Source organism: Trichomycterus rosablanca, chromosome 22 (assembly GCF_030014385.1).
Source record: "Trichomycterus rosablanca isolate fTriRos1 chromosome 22, fTriRos1.hap1, whole genome shotgun sequence".
NCBI classification, from domain to species: Eukaryota; Metazoa; Chordata; class Actinopteri; order Siluriformes; family Trichomycteridae; genus Trichomycterus; species Trichomycterus rosablanca.
The window spans coordinates 5,860,252-5,879,017 of NC_086009.1; the positions used below are offsets into that span (position 1 = coordinate 5,860,252).

At 37.2% G+C, this 18,766-nt stretch overlaps 1 protein-coding gene across 2 annotated transcripts; it reads left to right on the plus strand.

Annotated features, from left to right (window-relative positions):
* The first annotated feature begins 715 nt into the window (after positions 1–715).
* Positions 716–11,286, plus strand: pecam1a (platelet and endothelial cell adhesion molecule 1a). 2 transcript variants are annotated; one of them, XM_063018938.1, is made up of 15 exons: positions 716–772; positions 868–885; positions 3,617–3,907; positions 3,997–4,278; positions 5,096–5,353; positions 5,936–6,205; positions 6,610–6,894; positions 7,353–7,634; positions 8,308–8,446; positions 8,541–8,620; positions 8,899–8,952; positions 9,118–9,237; positions 9,360–9,419; positions 9,934–9,953; positions 10,969–11,286. In XM_063018938.1, the coding sequence occupies exons 1-15, from the start codon at positions 718–720 to the stop codon at positions 11,020–11,022; spliced, it is 2,268 nt and encodes a 755-aa protein (XP_062875008.1). In that variant the 5' UTR covers positions 716–717; the 3' UTR covers positions 11,023–11,286. The 2 variants fall into 2 exon arrangements, with proteins under 2 accessions (XP_062875008.1, XP_062875009.1); XM_063018939.1 differs by having other exon boundaries at positions 10,972–11,286.
* Positions 11,287–18,766: the final 7,480 nt, after the last annotated feature.

The window sequence follows — 18,766 nt, forward strand, 5'->3', positions numbered from 1 at the left end:
AGATAGATAGATAGATAGATAGATAGATAGATAGATAGATAGATAGACAGACAGACAGACAGACAGACAGACAGACAGACAGACAGACAGACAGACAGACAGACACATACATACATACATACATACATACATACATACATACATACATACATGGATTAATCGCTTTATTAGTCCCAAAGAGAAAGTCAGGTATTACTTTCTATGATGTGTTCTATGATGTCCCCTGCTTTAAATCCTACAGCCCACAGCAGGGAAATATAGGATAAAAAGGGGATAGAGCAGAAATGAAAATGAAAATTACAAGCTGCTCAGAGCACCAGCAACAACTAGATTTTTTTCTTTTTCCAATAAAAAAATGAATGGCTCTCACTGTGGTTTGGTAAAGTAAGTTATTAAAGCAAGTAACCATGGGGGGCAATTACTGTTTTTACATGAAGTATATGCTTGTTAAATTACTTTGTATCTAAAATAAATTTAATTCTTCAGTATTAGTGGCTGAATAATTCACATTTAGTCATTTTTGCATTGTGGTCTGCTAAAGAGCACAAGCCAACTAATTACACTTAATGCGCACATCCTGAGGAAGCAAGACTCTCTTCCTGGTCAAAGTAAAAACAAAGAAAGGGGCTTGTACAGAACAGCTCCTGCTCCACCACACTCTCCAGCTTTCATTTCCTCATGTATCTACATATGTATTTAGATAACTCACTTGGAATGATGCAACGCTGGCCTTTTTGGCCCTCTGTGGTCCTGATTTGCCTTTTAACCCTGTGTAAGAATTTAAAATGATCTTAGTTCAGTATTTATGTTAAGCTTTAATCTTCATACTTATTTCATTACAGTTTTTCATTCCTTTCTTCTGTGCAGGGCAGGAGGCAGAGACAGGTAAGTTTCATATTTAATCTTTACTGAGCTGTAGACTCTCTGACCATTTGCTATTCTGGTGTTCGGCTGTTTTGAATATTAGAGCATAGCTTGTGGCTGTTTTCACAGACAGAACTTGAATTACTATGTGTAAAGTAGGTGCATACCTGCTGCGGACCAAATTCTTATTTGAATAACTGGCAAGGTGTGTTTTCTGTTTGGGAATTGGGTTTTATATATAGCATGTCTATGGGGTGTGTGGGGACATTTAGCCATTAACCCAAGACTACAGTTATTGGGCGAGCCATGTCCCAAAAACAAGGTGATTAAGACTTAGAATCACCATTGGTGTTAATAAGTAAGTACATTTGTGAATGTGAGAGTGAATATGTGAGTGGTGTCCCGCGATGGATTTGTACTATGCACTTGTTTCAACATGATCCTGACCAGTTTAAAGCAGTTAATAAAGTGATTGAATGAATGAAAGACCAATCAACTATAAAATCAAATCTGTTCCAAGTAATATACTGTCACAATTTATACTATGTGAGTAATTTAGAGTTCAGTGTACTTAATATATACAGTGTATTATTATTATTACTATTATACTTATCATTTCATTTAATACAGAGGATTAATATAGATTTGCAAATTATTTGCATTTATGGTTGTGCATTTTGAATTACAGTCCACAGATGCCCACAAATACTTTTTTGCACCATTAATCAAGCTAAAACATTAAAAGGTCTACAGCTAAATGTTACTTTAATAGCAGTGCTCCATCTCTTAACCAGTCAGCATTCTTAAAGGTCAGCCACTAAGAAATGATAAGGCAGTAATTTATTTCCATTATGTTTATTGCATTCATGTTTTTTTTATCTTCTTTACTGTCATTAGTAAACAGTGGTAGAAACCCTGGATTACACCACAGAAAATATATTTATTAATCAATTGTCACACGGTTATCCACAGTTTAAGGGAGAGGAGGTGTTCTACACTTGTTTCTTTATCCAAAATAAGCTGTCATTGTACATACATATTTTTTTTCCTTTTTTTTTATAAACTACAGGTAAATAGCTCTGGGTTACTGTCAGTATTGGGCAAATATTTGAAAATTAAGTCTTTTGTTGTCTGGCTAAAAAAGGCCGCACGTTATGTTTCACCATGGGTGTAAATTGGGCCTCTTTAATGCATCTGCCATCTGCTGGAGGAATCATGTTTGTGCAGCCACATCAATTGCAAAATCATATGACCAATTTGTAGGCAATCCATTTTTAATGCATCAGTAAAGCTGGGACACAAGACATATTAAGTGTTTTAAATATTAATAAACAGTATAATATTTATTGTAATTTCATTTAGCTGTGTAAAGGTTTCTAAGCAACTTGATTTCTAGAGCCAATCCGTTCAATCACAGCAACGTACCAGGTGTGACACTACTTGACACTACACACGAGGTAGAAATACACCCAGGACAAGGCACTGATCAATTGCAGAGCAACACACTCACTTCCTCACATCTAGAGGCATTGTGCCGTGTCCTATGCACTTACTGCATGTTTGCAGGAGGTGGAAGGATTCTGAAAACACATGGAGAAAAATAGAAATAAAAGCAAAAAGCCTCATAGTGACCATGGTAAGAGTGATAAGTGGTAAGACCGTGGTAAGACCGTGGTGACCGAGGTAAGAATCAGAACCATAATGTATTTCCGTACTGCACAGCACCCACTCTACTGGCTGCAGTATCATGCCACCCAGTCTATGGCACTTGCATTTGAAATTTGAATGAAATGTTATGATAATGTGACACCTGGTTAACACCTCAGGTTCCACTCATTTGGCAAATTATTTAAAAATGGTTTTAGGAACATCATGAGATGAAACATCCATATTAAAAGGAAAAACAATTTCAATACGTTGCTTGGTTATTTAACAAGAACTGGCCCCCATGCTCGTTTGTACACCAGTGGTAAGTTTAAATAGAACTGAATTATAACGGTAGAACATAATGCCAAACGCACAACAGTTTTCAGCTTTTCAGCATGTTTTATTCTTTCAATGTATAAGTAAGAATTTGAGGTGAAAAATCACTGGGTCTGAGTACCTCTGGTGGAATTGTGTTTTTGTTCTTGCTTCTTTTCCTTCCTTCCTTCCTCCAACTTAACTTAGAATTAAAGACTACTTTATTCTCTGTGTGGTTTTCCTGTAGACTCCCTTTATTGTTTGTGTGGTTTTCATTGTTAATGCACTGGGGAAAAACATCTGAATGATGTCCTGTGGAAAGCACATGTTTTATTGTTTTATATATTACTTCTAATTTAGATTAAAAAAAAACAATATTTACCAGCTCCCAGAATTAAGTTACTTACATAAACACTTTTATATTTGTTATCAGTGTTTAGTTCATTTACTCCGTACCGTGTACTGTCCAACACCTGTCATGTAGTGTCTTTTGGTCCCGTCCCCTTCACTCCTTCAGTTAGAAACTGTGCCCTGTATTTATTGTAGTTCTTTATATTTATTATACTGTTTTGTCTGCAAAGTGTATATTGTGTTATGTGTTGCACCCTGGTTCTAAAGGAACGCTGTGTCATTTCAATTGAACTTCATTTCAAGAACAGCAGTGTTGTGACACCACCATTACTCAAAAATTCAAGACAGAAAAAATGTCACGACAAACTATAAGTGTACTGGTCAACATTATGTTCTATACGTTCATGTTTAAAAGCTCATTTTTTTCCTTTCTGTGTAGCGTTCACCATAGACTGGGTAAAGCTTGACCTCCTTCCAGGAGCCACAGTAAACAGTGGCACCAACTTGACCTTGCATTGTGAGGCCAAGGTCTACCACAGTTCCTCACAGCTTGTCCAGACCTTCAGGTTCCTACAGAACAATGAAGTAATCTACTCCCAGGAAACCAGTGAAGCGGTGGTGGAGCGCAGCCTTGTCCCTGCCAGAGCTTCCAACTCAGGTTCTTACAAATGCCAAGTCCAGATCGAGAAGAGGAAAAAAGACAGCCAGACACTGAGTCTTACCGTGACAGGTATAGTGCATACGTTTTTTCATCATAATCTGGAATATGTTTAAAAAAAGTTCAAGCTCTTATAAATCCTAGTTTTTGTGCACATTTAGGTTTGCAGACACCGCAGCTGAAAGTACACCCCAGATTTGTCAATGAGGGGGATGAGATTACAGCCACATGTGGTGCACCAGAGGAGACTGGTAGTCTGTCCTTCCACTTCTTTCTAAACAATCAAGAGTTAAACACACAAGACTCCAAAAACAATTCTGTGACCATTGTTATCAAGCCTGATCAACGGGGCAAGATCCAACTGCACTGTAACTACAGGCTTTCGCTACATCCCAGCACGGTATCATCCAACAACAGCAACAATGTGGAAATCCATGTACAAGGTAAAGACTCTAGTTTTGACTGAACCTTTGTGTTTTCTTTAAAATCCATTAAGTACAACAGGATTTTAAATGTTCCTCACTCTGGAAATGTTCCTGATGCTGGAGCTTAATGTTAACAACAAGACAAAAATTTTAATAAAATGATTGAACTTTTGATGAACGGTTCATGGTATCAGCTTGTGAAATTAGATGTTCAATACAATTAAATGTCACCAAGGACCCATACATACAAACCCCATTTGGGTCTCATTACACAAAGAGAAAGCCACACATTGAGTCTATACAGAAACACTGTCTTCTATTATACATGAATTATATAATGAAGAGGAGTATCAGACCAGGCCAATTGACTGGGTAAATTGCCCTAACCTTAACCCTAACCTTAACCCTAACCCTAACCTTAACCCTAACCTTAACCCTAACCATAACCCTTGCATCAAGCAAGAATGGGCAAAAGATTCACTTGAAAAACTGCAGCAATTAGTATCCTCAGTTCCCAAACCATTAAAAAGTGTGATAAATAGGGAATTGGATGTAACACAGTGCTACATTAACAAAAAGTTGCTCAGTGAAAATGTTGGAAATCTTTTTTTGTGAACAAGAAATGTAATTATTAATGTTCAATTAGATGCTTCAAGCAACGAAATTCTTCATTTAAAGAAGACATACATTTGTGTAGTTGAGATGATATTTTTACAGTTTAAACATCTGATTTTGCAATCTGAATCAGAGCACTGAGCTTTCTCAAAACATTTAAGCACAGTTACACAGTGACTATGTCTCATGTTTTCCCCCATCTATATTTCTTTGTTTTCAGAACTTAATATAACACCATCGATAAGAATTTTGCCCAATGCCGATGTTGTGGAGGGTGACCGGGTGCACATTAGCTGTAACGTCTCAGGCTACCAGCGTGATCTGAACGTCTTCCTCTTTGCAAACACGCTGCTGCATGAAGATAGCACATCATTCACTCACAGCTTTCAAGTGACTGCAAACGACTCTGGAAGGTATACGTGTAAAGCTGAAAAGAACAATGTGGAGAAGTCCTCCACAACCTGGCTGGCAGTTGAAGGTAACTGGCAAGTTAATACAATCTCATACAAGCAGAGCTGGGTAGAGATGTGTAATGCTTTTGAGGTGCTGTTGTTTATCAGAAAAGACCAAGTTTTTAGCTTTTCATTAAAGTGGGAAAACAAAACATGGTGCATGTGGAGCATTGCTGTCTCTATGGGAGGATGTTACAATCAGTATGTTGCCAACAAGGGTGTTGAAGCTACAGTATTTCTAATTCTGTTGATTTGTAATATGTGTGTGTTGTAAGGTGTTTATTAGAGGGAGTGCAGCTGAAGAGATTGTTGTTCTTAATTACAAAGCTTCGGGAATTTGGAAATACCAAGTTGGCAACCCTGGTTGAGCACCATGGGATGTGCATCAGTTTGTATTTGGTACAGCTTTATGTGTTTTAAGTGTGTGATCTGACCAAGTGTCATGTACCAGTTAAAGTAATTTAGGTAAAATGTAGGGTGTTATTACTCACCTACACATGTCATCCATTTCAAACTTCACTTTGATACAACTTTTTTTTATACATACTACACATTGCACTATTTAATAAAGCGATACTAATCACACCCTTTTTAACTTCTCCACCTAGAGCTGTTTTCGGCACCAGTTCTAAAAATTACTCCAGAGCAGGTCTTCGAGGGACAGAACTTTCACCTGAACTGTATGAGTTACGATATTTCCAAAAAACGAATCAATAATACAGATGTGAGGTACACTCTGTTTAAAGGCCAGCATCTCTTGAAACGCAGCTCCATCTACAACAGTGTAGCAAACAAAGCCAGCTCAGGAAATTATACCTGTACAGCTGAGGCTAAAGGGATCCGCAAAACCAGCATGTCATTGCTTCTAAATGTTAAAGGTAAGAAATTATTTATGTTTTTTTTCTTTAGTTTAGACAGATTCAGGGTTTGAATCCTGAGCGGTGCTGTCAGCCAATCAGGCATCTAGATATGTACATGAGTGGCTTTCTCTGCGTAGTGGTTGAGGCCCTGCAATAGACTGGTGTCCTATTCATGGTGTGTTGCTGCATTTGCACCTGGTGATTGTGGGGGGACCGGACCCATCACAACTCTCCAGGATGAGATGAGAATGAAAAAAATACAATAAATAATTGGTGGTGGTGAAAAACAATTACATTAAGTGCAGCCAATTACTTTAAAATAACTAATTTTCTACATATGATTTCTATAAAAAAAATAGATAGAAATATTCAGCTTTGCTTCTTATGCATAACTTCTTTTCATTATTTCCACTGTTTCTCAGTTCCAGTGTCTGTCCCAGTCATCCGCACAGTGGGACCAGTGATAATAGGACAGCCATTTCAGCTCATCTGTGAGAGCCAGCACGGAACGCTACCGATCCACTATACCTTATTGAAGTCACACCACCCAGTGGCACACACGACGGTGACTGGACCTCTGCGTAATGCTTTATTCAACATCTCCTCTATCAGATACAGAAATGAGAGTCAGAGCTTCTCCTGCCGGGCACAGAATCAGGGACCACTGTACAATAAATCTAGCCAAGCCCTCAGTACACAAGAAATAGGTAAGAGCAAATTTGTTACTGTGCTTATATCACACTAAATATGAAATGCTCCAAGAGTGCTATTACATTTATAGTAAGCCAAGAACAGAGCCAATTAGCAGGCTCACCTGGTGGAGCTCTGGACCTGTGAGGTCAAAGGAAGTGAACTAAAGTGCAGAATTGTTATACCTGCACCTACATCCTGCATTCAACAAATGTACTACCAGTAACTTTCATTAGTCTAACATTCAGTACATCCTTGACAGTGACATACAAAATTGTTATGGAATGAGCATAACATGAGCAATATTGTGGCTCATCAGTGTATTCAAAATCAACAATATACCCATATGGAGTACTAAAATATATAAAGATAAAAAGGATTAACAGTGAAAAAATTTTTCTCATTTTGTTTTGTTTGTAGAATGATAAAATTGTTTCATTGTTTATGATTTTTTGAATTTGCTTATATATGTTAGAAACTGTATCCATACCTGAGCTGACCCTTGACATTAAGGGCTACATGGCCACAGAGAACACGGACCTCCGCCTCTACTGTTGTGTGCACCAGGGTACTGTCCCAATCACCTTTACCTGGTACCGCATTGGAGATTCAGCTCCACTTTTCACCACACGCATCAGCAAGACTAAAGAAATGTACACGATCAACTCCATTACCAGCAACCACAAAGGAAGGTATTACTGTGAAGCGTCCAATGATGCTAATGTGACCTGGCAGAGTCTTCCTGTCACCATCGGAGGTCAGACTTAGCTTACTTTATTTATTATCTACCTATTATTGTTTAGTTATCTACATTTTTTGGTTTTGTTAAACTACCGTGAGCATATTTAAATCACAACCATATCTGTTAGGTAAATGACCAATATGGAAAAAAAAAAAATAAATAAAAATCTAAATAGTTTTAAATGTCCCTTTAATTTACATTTATGCATTCTGATGTACTATAGCCTAAACACGAGGCTAAACAACATTATCCTGATAGTACCTATTATACTAGTTAACCTTATACAGTACATGGCCAAAGATCTATGAACACCTCAGAATATTACTTGGTTAATTAAATCAATTATATAAAACCAAAATATAAATTAATATGAAAATTAGATGCTTTGTGACAATTGCTTTTCCAGCATGACTGGGCCACTGTTCACACTGAGCTCTAGAAATATATGGTTCAATGAGTTTCATGTGAAGGAACTCCAACCACCATCAGTCTCTGACCTCACAATTGCTCCACCTCCTCTGAGGAGTGGAAGCTGTTATAGCCACAAAAGGTGGGCCAGTCCTGTATTAATGCTGTCACGTGTCACTTACTTTTGGCCATTTCATGAAAGATGCTGACCAGTTTTTGCAGATGTTCTGGACATGCAGTGATTAGCGTTTAGTGTTAATGTGGCATGTTTCCTCTACAGTGAATTGGGCCATTTGGAAGAAGGCTCTCATTGGTGTGGCTTGCATCTTTCTGTTGGTGCTCATAATCGCCATTCTTGTCATGTTCCTCAAGAAAGCACGAGGTCCACGCAAACAAAACAGAGCAGTGCAGGTGTCTGTGTGAGTGTTTCTGACTTTTTGTTATTTCATTTATTTTCCTAATAAATGTAAACTTGTCCCTGAATTGATGCATAATAAATACTTCCATTTTCAGAAAGTCTGGACATCATAAATCAGATGATCCAATGAGAATAAGCTTGACACTTGATATTGAGGACAACGCTGCAGTCAATGGTAATTCACGCATATTATATTTTATTTTATATATAGATATGGCAGCATGGTGGTAAGGCAGGTAGTGTAGCTCCAGGGTCCTAGAGATCTAGGAGAGTGAAATAAAAGGTAGCCAACAAGAATTATTTGCTAATTCTGTGCACTATTCCAGCTACCCAATCACTAATCCTGCCTTTGCTTATTGTATAGTAGCTAGTAATAGTATAGTAGTAGTATAGTATAGAGTATAGTAAAGGTTTGACCTAAATAAATCACAGTCTAAATATTTGTTATTACAGCAACTCCTTGTATCATGGGCAGAAATGTGTGGAGCGAAAATGTGTCGAGTTCAGGTAAAGTTTTATTAACAATTTTAATGTAAAAGAAATAAATTAATAGTCTTTTCTGATTCAGGAGGCAATCTGGAATTTAAGGAATTATTCAAAAAATTCAATATAATGTTTGTGGCATTTGTGAATAAATAGTTTGTGTAATAATAAGACCCTGGTGTATTATAGAATCAGAAGATGAGAGCATAAAGGATGAGAAAATGCAGCCATACAGTGACTCGCCTCCCATGCAGGATGTGGACACTAATACAAAGGAGGTGTCGCAGTCACATCAAGATGAATTGCCAGGTCTGTTGGGATATAACACTGCTGTAAATACATATTAATGAAAAAAAACATGTGTAAGAAAAAAGGTGTGTGTTCAGAAATATGATTTATATCCCATAATAATGGCTGTATCTATGTTCTAGAAGCCCCTGTGGTGCATGATACAGATACAGAGAAGCATGAGGTGCAGGAATGCACACAAGGTGAGTGCAAATATTTCACAGCAATTAAATTGCAACTTGTTTTGACTAACTTAAAAATAAAGGAATCTATATATGATATAAAAAAATATATAAAATATAATTCAATGGTGCGCAGCTGTTTCTTATGGAGGTTATTATTTTGATCAAGAGCACAAGACATTTTGTAAATACATAAAATAAAATAACTGAATAACAGAAAACAGAATCATTTGGCGTCTTTAGTTCCCAAATAGTCCTGTCCCAACTTGACCTGAGGCATACAGCCAAAACAACAGTGGCCCAACAAAAGTCCTTGAGTAGCCCAGTAAAAGCCTAGACTCCACCATTATATCCCTGACAAAAATATCCACTCTGTCCCTTACTGATTATTAGACTGTGTATACTGTCTGTGTATACATTCTGTGGTATGTGTTAATTAAAGGAAGCACGATAGGTGGGGTTGCAAGATTTATCTCTCATAATATTCACACCAACAATACTTCTTCCACTTATCCTCTTCCTCTTGTTTTTGTAGGTTCAGCAGATCAAGTGGATGTAAGTGGAGAACTATGCAGATATACAGAAACATAACAGATATGTTCATTCTTTATACAGTACTTTTGTTACATTACACTAAAGAAAAGGATAATTACTTCATTCATTCATTGAAGTTGTATGTTGTCAAATCTGATTGTACACTTGGCGTTTGCAGATTTCAGCAAGGTTTTTCCATTCATTACTTGAGGGGTAGAGACACTATGTAGGGGACATGGGTGTGGTCACGGGTATAAAACAAGAGTCTGTGCAGACACCATGTAAAGTGTTGAACTGGTGTTGACATTTAGAATTTACTAACATAATTGACTGGGCATTTAAATTGATCCTAAGCTCATTCCATGTTTATCTATTCAGACTACCAGGCCCATCCAGAAACCATCTAGTAATATTCATATTTAATTATTGTTCTCAAAAAATTAAGAATATTTAAAGGAATAAAATATTTTGAGCATCATGCACCTTTTATTTAATGTGCTAAGGACTTGGAACTTATTGGTACTGGCTTTGGTGGTAACAGTGATTTAAACAGGAACCTGTAGCTTTATTTAGGGACAAGCATAAAATAGACTTGGCTTCTTAATCTGACATTGAATCGCACACTAATATAAACAGTGTATTCAATAATACATTTCCAACACTCCAAGGGACCTCTGATTAATGGTGTAGTGTGATGTCTGAACACAAAGTATACTTTATCCAGTTAGTACTTGAAAAAGATTGATGGGAATTGAGAAGTTGATGGGAATTGAGGAGTCTTTATAGAACAACAGTCACATTTGGCTATTTTGTATAAAAGTTAAATTCCCAGCCTAATATTTAGTTTGCCCAGTTGGCAGTACTTGTAGTCCAGTGGCTGCACTGGCTTTACACAGCCCTAAGCATATAAATGTCCTGTGTCTCTAAACATAAACCAGTGCTACCACAGAAACATGGTCTGGCATCTTCTAACAAAGAACAACTGTTTATTTAGCAACTAAATTCTGAAACTAAAGCTGTTCCCCTCTCTTCCCAGCAGCCGGCTCTGGAGTACGTCCAGCTTAATCATACCAAAGTGGAATCTGCATAGACTGTGCAGGCTGTTCCCTTCACACCAAGAACAACCTGCACCCAGTCATCACACTGTTTAGTAACTGTACAACTAACTTATTCAGCTTTTATTCCAGCTGCAGCTTCCTCCAGAGAGGATATTCCTCCATTGTGCATTGTACACATTCTATTCCACTTCCTCATGCGTGCCTACTTCCAGAGATGGTGTGAATTCATGGATGCAGGAATGGTGTTAAGATATGACAATGTTTGTATAGCACAGAATAAAGCTTGTGTTTTTAAATCAGGACTGGTTTCAATCATTCTTTTTTATCCAGTTGGTATGATAGTACCTCACTAATGACACTCTTGGTAAAGATACATAATATCACAAGCAGACAATGCAGACAACTGCCTATGGGTTTTTAGTTAAACATGGAGTGGCCCTATTTGTAATTATAAAGGGAAGGCTTTACACAAGAATTTCGAGTGGGAATATGTGACCATTTGGTCAAAATAGTATTTGTGACGTCAAGCACTGACATTGGATAAGAAACTGGCTTGCAGTCACTGTTCCAATTCATGGTAAAGGTCTGCTGTTGGTTAAAGACAGGGCTTTTGTGAAGGCTTTTGCAGTTTCTTCTATACCAAAAGTGTGATTACCAACTGTCTGTAAAGGGAGCAAGATAAGCACCTTAGCATTGTTTCAGCAGAATTGATTAGTTTGGCTGAGGGTTTACTATGAAATAGAGGTGCAATACATTGATTACTAAAACCTTAAAGTCTCCATGATCAGCCATGAAGTCAGTACTGGGATGGAATGAAATGCACCAGATGCAAGACTACATCAGTTGGAGTAATAAAAGCATCAGCTCGTAACAGGATATGTGTGTAAGATACGTGGACCAGATGAAATGCAGAATCACTCTTCAACCTTCTTAGATTAATCTAATCTGTCTATGACATCTTTCCGAGCACTTTACACCTCTTTTCCTGGCACAAGATGGACACTCCAGAGTCCCAAATGTGTCCCAAAGGTCTTAGCCTGTATTAAAGCAAGGGAAAATCTGCTGTTGAGTGCAGGTGCTTAAGGTCAACCTGAGGAAGTGAGGGACCATATTATATCTTAGTATTACTCTTTCTATATACTCTTACTTAATGAAAAGATCAACAGACTGTCAACATCATATGATGTTTCAAAACTGTCTTGGGGTGTTGAATTGCGCTTAATATGATATCTGCACACTATTCACATGATGTGATTTAGATTACAAAATTTTTTAGAAAGTGCTACTCCTCCCCTAACATCAGTTTCCAACATTTTTTGTTTTCAATAATAAAATCATTTATTTATGTTGGTATTATTTCGAAATGGTTCTTTACATTTTGGCAGGAAGAGTACTTGGCTTTAGCCACATGTGTCATGTGTCTCAAACCAAGCCAAGGTCAACACCATTGCAAGTTTTACTGAAACACATAGTACACATCAGTCATGTGTTTGTTTTCATCACCCAGATACTTTTTAAATTGCTTGCAATGTCCACACACACAGCCTGTCCATTTTCAGAGCCTTCTAGAAAATGTCTCAGACTTCACACTAAGCTCTTCTTGTATCCTACAAATATTAGATAAAAAAAACAGAACTTTTTAAAGCTTAGGAACAATGCAGACAGGCAGAATTATTTAGGACCATCAAAAAGTCAGAAGGAATGTCAAATGAAAAGGCCATTGGGTTGTCCAGTGGTCTAATGCATTAACACACCAACCTTGCTGGGTGTTCAACAAACAGAATTGGCTGTGTTTGTGGGAGGACAGGATGGGTGGGGTTTCTCCTCTCTGCCACTGTGATAAGCAATATGATACCTGGGACTGATTTGAATGCCTGCACGATTGAGGGGGAACTCTCACAGTGTGAGGTACAAATCTGTGTTGACTCCTTTACCCTTAGATGATAAGGGGCAGCTAGAGATTGTGCACGTTGGAGGGGCCATGTAAATCATGCAGCTCTCCTGGGCTAGAACAGGGGTGGTGCAAGTGGCAGTGGTTCCATTTTGAGGAGTATAATATAAACATTTAGATGAGTTTAATATATAGTACAAGCAAACTAACTTCATATGGATGCATTAGGAAAGGACTGCTATTAAGATTCTGTTATTTTAGTGGTGAGTTACTCTGGGGCTTCAGCAGCCTCTGAGCCACCGATCACCCATCTTTTAGTCAGATTCATCTCAAAACTGTTCATGGGTGGTTCTTGGATTTAACCTGATAATTTGGGCAAATTTCCACTCAACAAAAAGTGTCAGTTTGGGGTTTTTCCCCAGCCTTAGTAAAAGTCAGCTGTTCACATGTTTATCTTAAAGAAGTTCACTTCAGCTGTATTTAAGGCAGGTAGGACATCATGTACTTCCTATTTTACAACTACTTTGACTTCGTGACTCTCTCTGTCCCTCTGTGTGGCTGTGTGTGTGTGTGTGTGTGTGTGTGTGTGTGTACGTGTGTGTGACCATCGTTCGTAACTCGAACCTGGATGTGAAGTAGGATTCCTGCCCTGCTATTGGCTATGCTGCTAAAATTGGCACACTGACCCCTGTGAAATGCATTCTGGGAATATGTTGTCCTCTACTTTACCTTATGGGGCTGGTAAGTGTGACTGTGCTGCTTTATGAGCTCTCAGATTTGTGACAAGCTCCACTTTCTCAAATACACACCACAACATATTTTTGATGGCGACTGTTAACTTAATACTGTTACTTTCTCAGGTCCAGTGTTTGACATACAGCAAAGAAGAGCCAACATGGGCAACATGTTAATGTTATTAGATTTTGCACATGGGTATTTGTTAACATTAAAATGTCAATCAACTCAAAACCTTGACAAATGTAACTTCACTTTCTTCACTGTTTTAAAAAGCAACAAAATAACTGTCATAACATGTCAATTTCTGTAAATTGTATTTTAATTTTATTTAGCATAAATATTAAAACATAAATGATAGTGTGCAACATTATTTAAGGTTTCATAGCTGTAAAATAATACTTACCAGAGACTCATTAAATGTGTTTACTGCTGTTTATTGACGTTTGCATACACTTGTAACAGACGTGTTATGGCAGTATTAGAATTTCAGTAAGTTCTGCAAAATATATATGGAACAGTGGTATCTTGCAAAGGTTGGTAAAAAATGACATGACTGTGGACAGTGTCGCCCATGTTCCAGTAGCTTCTATATCATGCCAGACTATTTTTTTACTAGTTGTTTATGTATATAACACTTGATTATCTGGAAAACTTTCCTATAAGGTAACAGCTTGTGTTTTCTTCCCAACCTTGACCATGCAAAGAAACCATTGCTTTATGTACTTTTAATAGATGCATTTAAATTAAACCATTTCTAAAGACACAAAGAACAGCTGTCGTCAGTCATAATCACTAATAAAGAATTAGAAGGTCATGCACAATGATATTATAGGACATATAGAAGATGCTGTATCCATACTTTTGTCCCAACTTTGAAAGTGTTTTTATGAAGTATGTGCTCCAATCATGTAGTCACAAAAAGATCAGATTTTAAAATAATAATTGAAATCCCAATTCTGCATATACAGTAAAGCTTAATTTCAACCTTTTGTTACATAATAATACATTGTGATGTAACAAGACAGCTGCTTGAAGTACAACATATAGAAATAACAATTATCAGTGAGATTAAGTGCTTTAAACTTTGGCTGGGTCCTTAAAACAGGTGGTGAAACAGACCATAATGAAATTTACAGTTCATTTAGACTCAATGTCATTAGTTAATCCACAATGTTTCCTTACTAGTTTGCCATTTCAGTAGCTCGAAGTAAGCTGTCAGAATGAATGGATCTAAACATGTTCATATATGACAAATGCTATAATTAACACACACTATTTTCACTGAGAATGCTTTTAAACAATATAAGTTTTAGTAAGTTAATGTTAATACTGTAGAAACCCATCACATGTACTTAAGATTAAAGCTTCCTAAAGTCAGTCCAAGGGTGCACCCAAAATATATTTAATCCTAGAAGTGACCTTTTCTGGGTATTATTATTATTAATCCTAGTACTATTAGCCTGGTAGTAGTAATAATCATACACATTATGACCAAATATTTGTGTACATCAGACCATAAGCTTATTGGACATCCTATTCTAAAACCATGGGCATTACTAGGTTGCTCCCTCTTTGTGACTATAACAGCCTCCAATCTTCTTAAATGCTTTTCACAATATGTTGGTATTTGAGAATTTTTCCATTAAGTCAAAGAAGCATTTTTGAGGTCATGCCCAGGTTTTGCCACTGGAGTCCCGCTACCAACCATGGACCTCGGTTTTATTCCCAGAAGGACGGTCATGCTGTAAGCTGGCGATGGGACCTGTGCCTGCAGCCACAGCAGGCAAGTGTAGCCTAGTCTTGTTAGGGAAGTTGGTAGCAGCAGGATATCCTGTCAGCACCATATGGTCACTTCTTTTTTTCTCCCTCACTTACTATGCACATAACTCACTGTTTTTTGTTAAAGCACTCCCATTGGGACGGTTCCTGGGTCACGCATTTGTGATGCACTCATTTTTTATTTCACTGGATCAAACGTGCAACCCGCCTTTCTTCAAACGTGACGAGCTGAATTATTTTTCAGTTTTGTTTCATCTGACAATTGTTCTAATTTGTCCAAATACCTTTGTGCAAATTCTAAATATGCATCCAAAAGGTTCAGGATGTCCTTCAATTCTTTTGACTGAATGTTTGTATGCCGCACCTGTCTGGGAAGGATTTGCAGTTCTGTGAACATTTCATGTGCAGATTATGGAACCAATTGTACTGACAGTCATGTCTAAAGTCTTTGTTATGTACCTGTAAGTTCTCCCATTGAATTGTTTAGTATTTTTGTCCCTGATCATTTTGAGAAGCAACTTCACTTTCACCATGATTACTATCTATTGTGTGAAATCTTTTCAATCAATCTCAACATCTTTTAGAATGAAACCAGGTGCAATTTCAAACACCCAGAACATTTTTGCAGCCATAGAATTAAAAATGTATTTAGAATGTGATTTATTTTATTCAACATACAGTAGAGACACAATGCATAACAATACATTTCTTTGTGCTCCTAAGAACCCTCTTGGCAATATTTAAAAATATAAAGTCAAAAGTATGCACTGAAATTTATTTTGTTGGACACAAAAAGTGGTTGAATATTCAAATAATAAAAGTACTAAAGCCAGAGTCTTGTGCCACCCCAAACATACACATTTGGAGTTTGTATTTATGTGCTCGCATGCTCATTCCACAAACATACCCACTGCAACATACCCACTTTGTTTTCCTCTTTTGGCCCAGAGTTGGTAATTCTAGCCTTTCCCAAACACTCATTCCACAGTGCCTCTCCTTTTTTCCATCCATACAAAGTCAGATATGCTGACACTTGCTATACTACACAACAGCAGTTGCCTATTTAGGTCTGGCCAGCTGGTAAGCGGGCAGTGCCCATAACTGCTCAGTATCAGTTTGTTCTGGCTCAGAACTGCTCATACTATAGCTAAGAACATGGGGCACAGTGGAGCCCTGCAATCCACCAGCAAGTGTGTTTTTTAATTAACACGTCGTAAAACACAGTTTCAGACTTTGTAAACTTTGTTGCACAGCAGGTTATGAGTTGTAATCTTTATTACAGAATCTTTATTACAGGAAAGGTTAGGAAACACCAATTTGGGTTACACACCTTGTGTGTTATGGGTGGGCATTAGGGTGCTGTGCTTATCAATTCAGACGACTAGGCCTATCCAAACACAGTCTTGATATTTTGCATAATTTGCTTTTATACACATAATCCCATTTAAAAAGGCTATTTTTTTTTTTCAGATATGATCATCGTAGGTCCTACAACCCTGGCAAAAACCACAAAAAATTTTCAAATTACCATTGATAATGACACTCCGTCTTCTAACATCCGAAATCTTGGTGTAATTTTTGATAGCAACCTCTCTTTTGACCGCCATGTAAATCACATCACCAAAACTGCTTTCTTTCATCTAAAAAACATAGCACGTCTACGTCCATCACTCTCCTTTTCTGCCGCCGAAACCTTGATTCATGCTTTTATTACATCCAGAATTGATTATTGCAATAGCATCCTTTATGGTACATCTAACAAAATCCTAAAAAAACTTCAGTATATCCAGAATTCAGCTGCTCGCCTCCTTACTCATACTCGCTCCCGTGATCATATTACACCTGTTCTACAAAAACTTCATTGGCTTCCCGTTGCTCAACGCATTCAATTCAAAATTCTTCTATTCACTCACAAAGCTCTCCATAATCAGGCCCCATCCTACCTCACCGACCTGCTCCATCAGCACATTCCCTCCCGTAGCCTTCGCTCTTCTGAGGCTAACCTACTGTCCATACCCTCTAGGACCAAGCACCGGACCTGGGGTGACAGGGCCTTTTCCATAGCTGCTCCATCTTTATGGAATGCTCTCCCCAAACACCTACGAGATTGTCCTGACCTGTCCAAATTCAAGTCACTTCTCAAAACTCATCTATTCAGAGTGGCATTTAACTTGTAACAACACAAAATAAATGCTTTTATTTTTGCTATTCTTTTTAATAGTTTTTATACTTAGATCACGACAGAAATGTGAAGTCCTAGATCCTAAAACTTGTAAAGTTTTCAGTTTCCTGATTGCATGTAAATCTGTCCTGCTTCTGTCTAATTTTAAGAAATTGTTCTATATTTGTTGTTCTCTCTCATAATTTAGCTAATTTTTAATGAACTGTCTTATGCTGCTCTCTTTGTTTTTATCTTAATTATTCTTGATGTTGATGTACTATTTTGATTTTGTACTATGATTTGTATGGTGTATGTACGTATTTGTTTTGATTATTTGTCTTATGTAAAGCGTCTTTGAGTATCTTGAAAAGCGCTATATAAATAAAATGTATTATTATTATTATTATTATTTTCACAAGCTTATGGCAAGCACTTATGATTACCTGATATTTCATACCAAGATAGCTGGCACCAGCTCATGCTGTATTTCAGTGGCATAAGTAGGAGCTCATGGGCCCCAGTGCAAAAAAAAATGTTTGCCCCTCCAAAAATGTCAGATAGATAGCAAAAATATTGTAATATTTGTAACTTTACTTGATGTTAGATCCTTTTCGGAAGACAAAAATACTACTGTAGAACTAATATCAAATACACATGGTTTAAATCAACAGATACATTAAATGTTAACAAAAAATCTCAGATATATTAAGTAAAAACTTGGTAATTTAACTTATATAATGAACTCCAGTAGATACAGTGTTGCCCAAATGTTTATATACAGTATATTCCTAAACAGTCCTAATTCCAGGAAATAAAATCTAAGTGGAAAATATTCCCTTCACAGCCTGCCAACACAATGTTCCATTCAGTCAGGGGCAGGTGTGTTGCAGTGGCTTTGGTTAAACATTGGGCTTGATTTAGCTCTTGGAAATCCTCTATAATGGCAAGTGGTGCTGCACTCATTGACTGGTCATTCAGGCTTGGTGGTTGTGTATGTAGAAGATTCTTTATTTCTTCGTGCTTAATTCATTCTGACATTGTAAAATGTCTTAAAAACAGTAAAATTTTTATTCATACAAGAGAGTAGTGAATTGTTATATTATCTAAAGTTGACATACATATTATACATATATACTTTTGTTGATTTTTTTATTAACCACTTTATCCTGGGTCGTGTCCTGTCCAGTTCTATCAAAAACACTGGGTC

What these genes read in the sequence shown, in the direction of transcription:
- pecam1a (XM_063018938.1), top strand. Translation starts at nt 718, where the DNA reads ATGCAACGCTGGCCTTTTTGGCCCTCTGTGGTCCTGATTTGCCTTTTA. An exon ending in ACATCAAGATGAATTGCCAG is followed by an intron (nt 9,238 to 9,359) that starts GTCTGTTGGGAT and finishes TCTATGTTCTAG; the next exon opens with AAGCCCCTGTGGTGCATGAT. An exon ending in GTTCAGCAGATCAAGTGGAT is followed by an intron (nt 9,954 to 10,968) that starts GTAAGTGGAGAA and finishes CTCTCTTCCCAG; the next exon opens with CAGCCGGCTCTGGAGTACGT.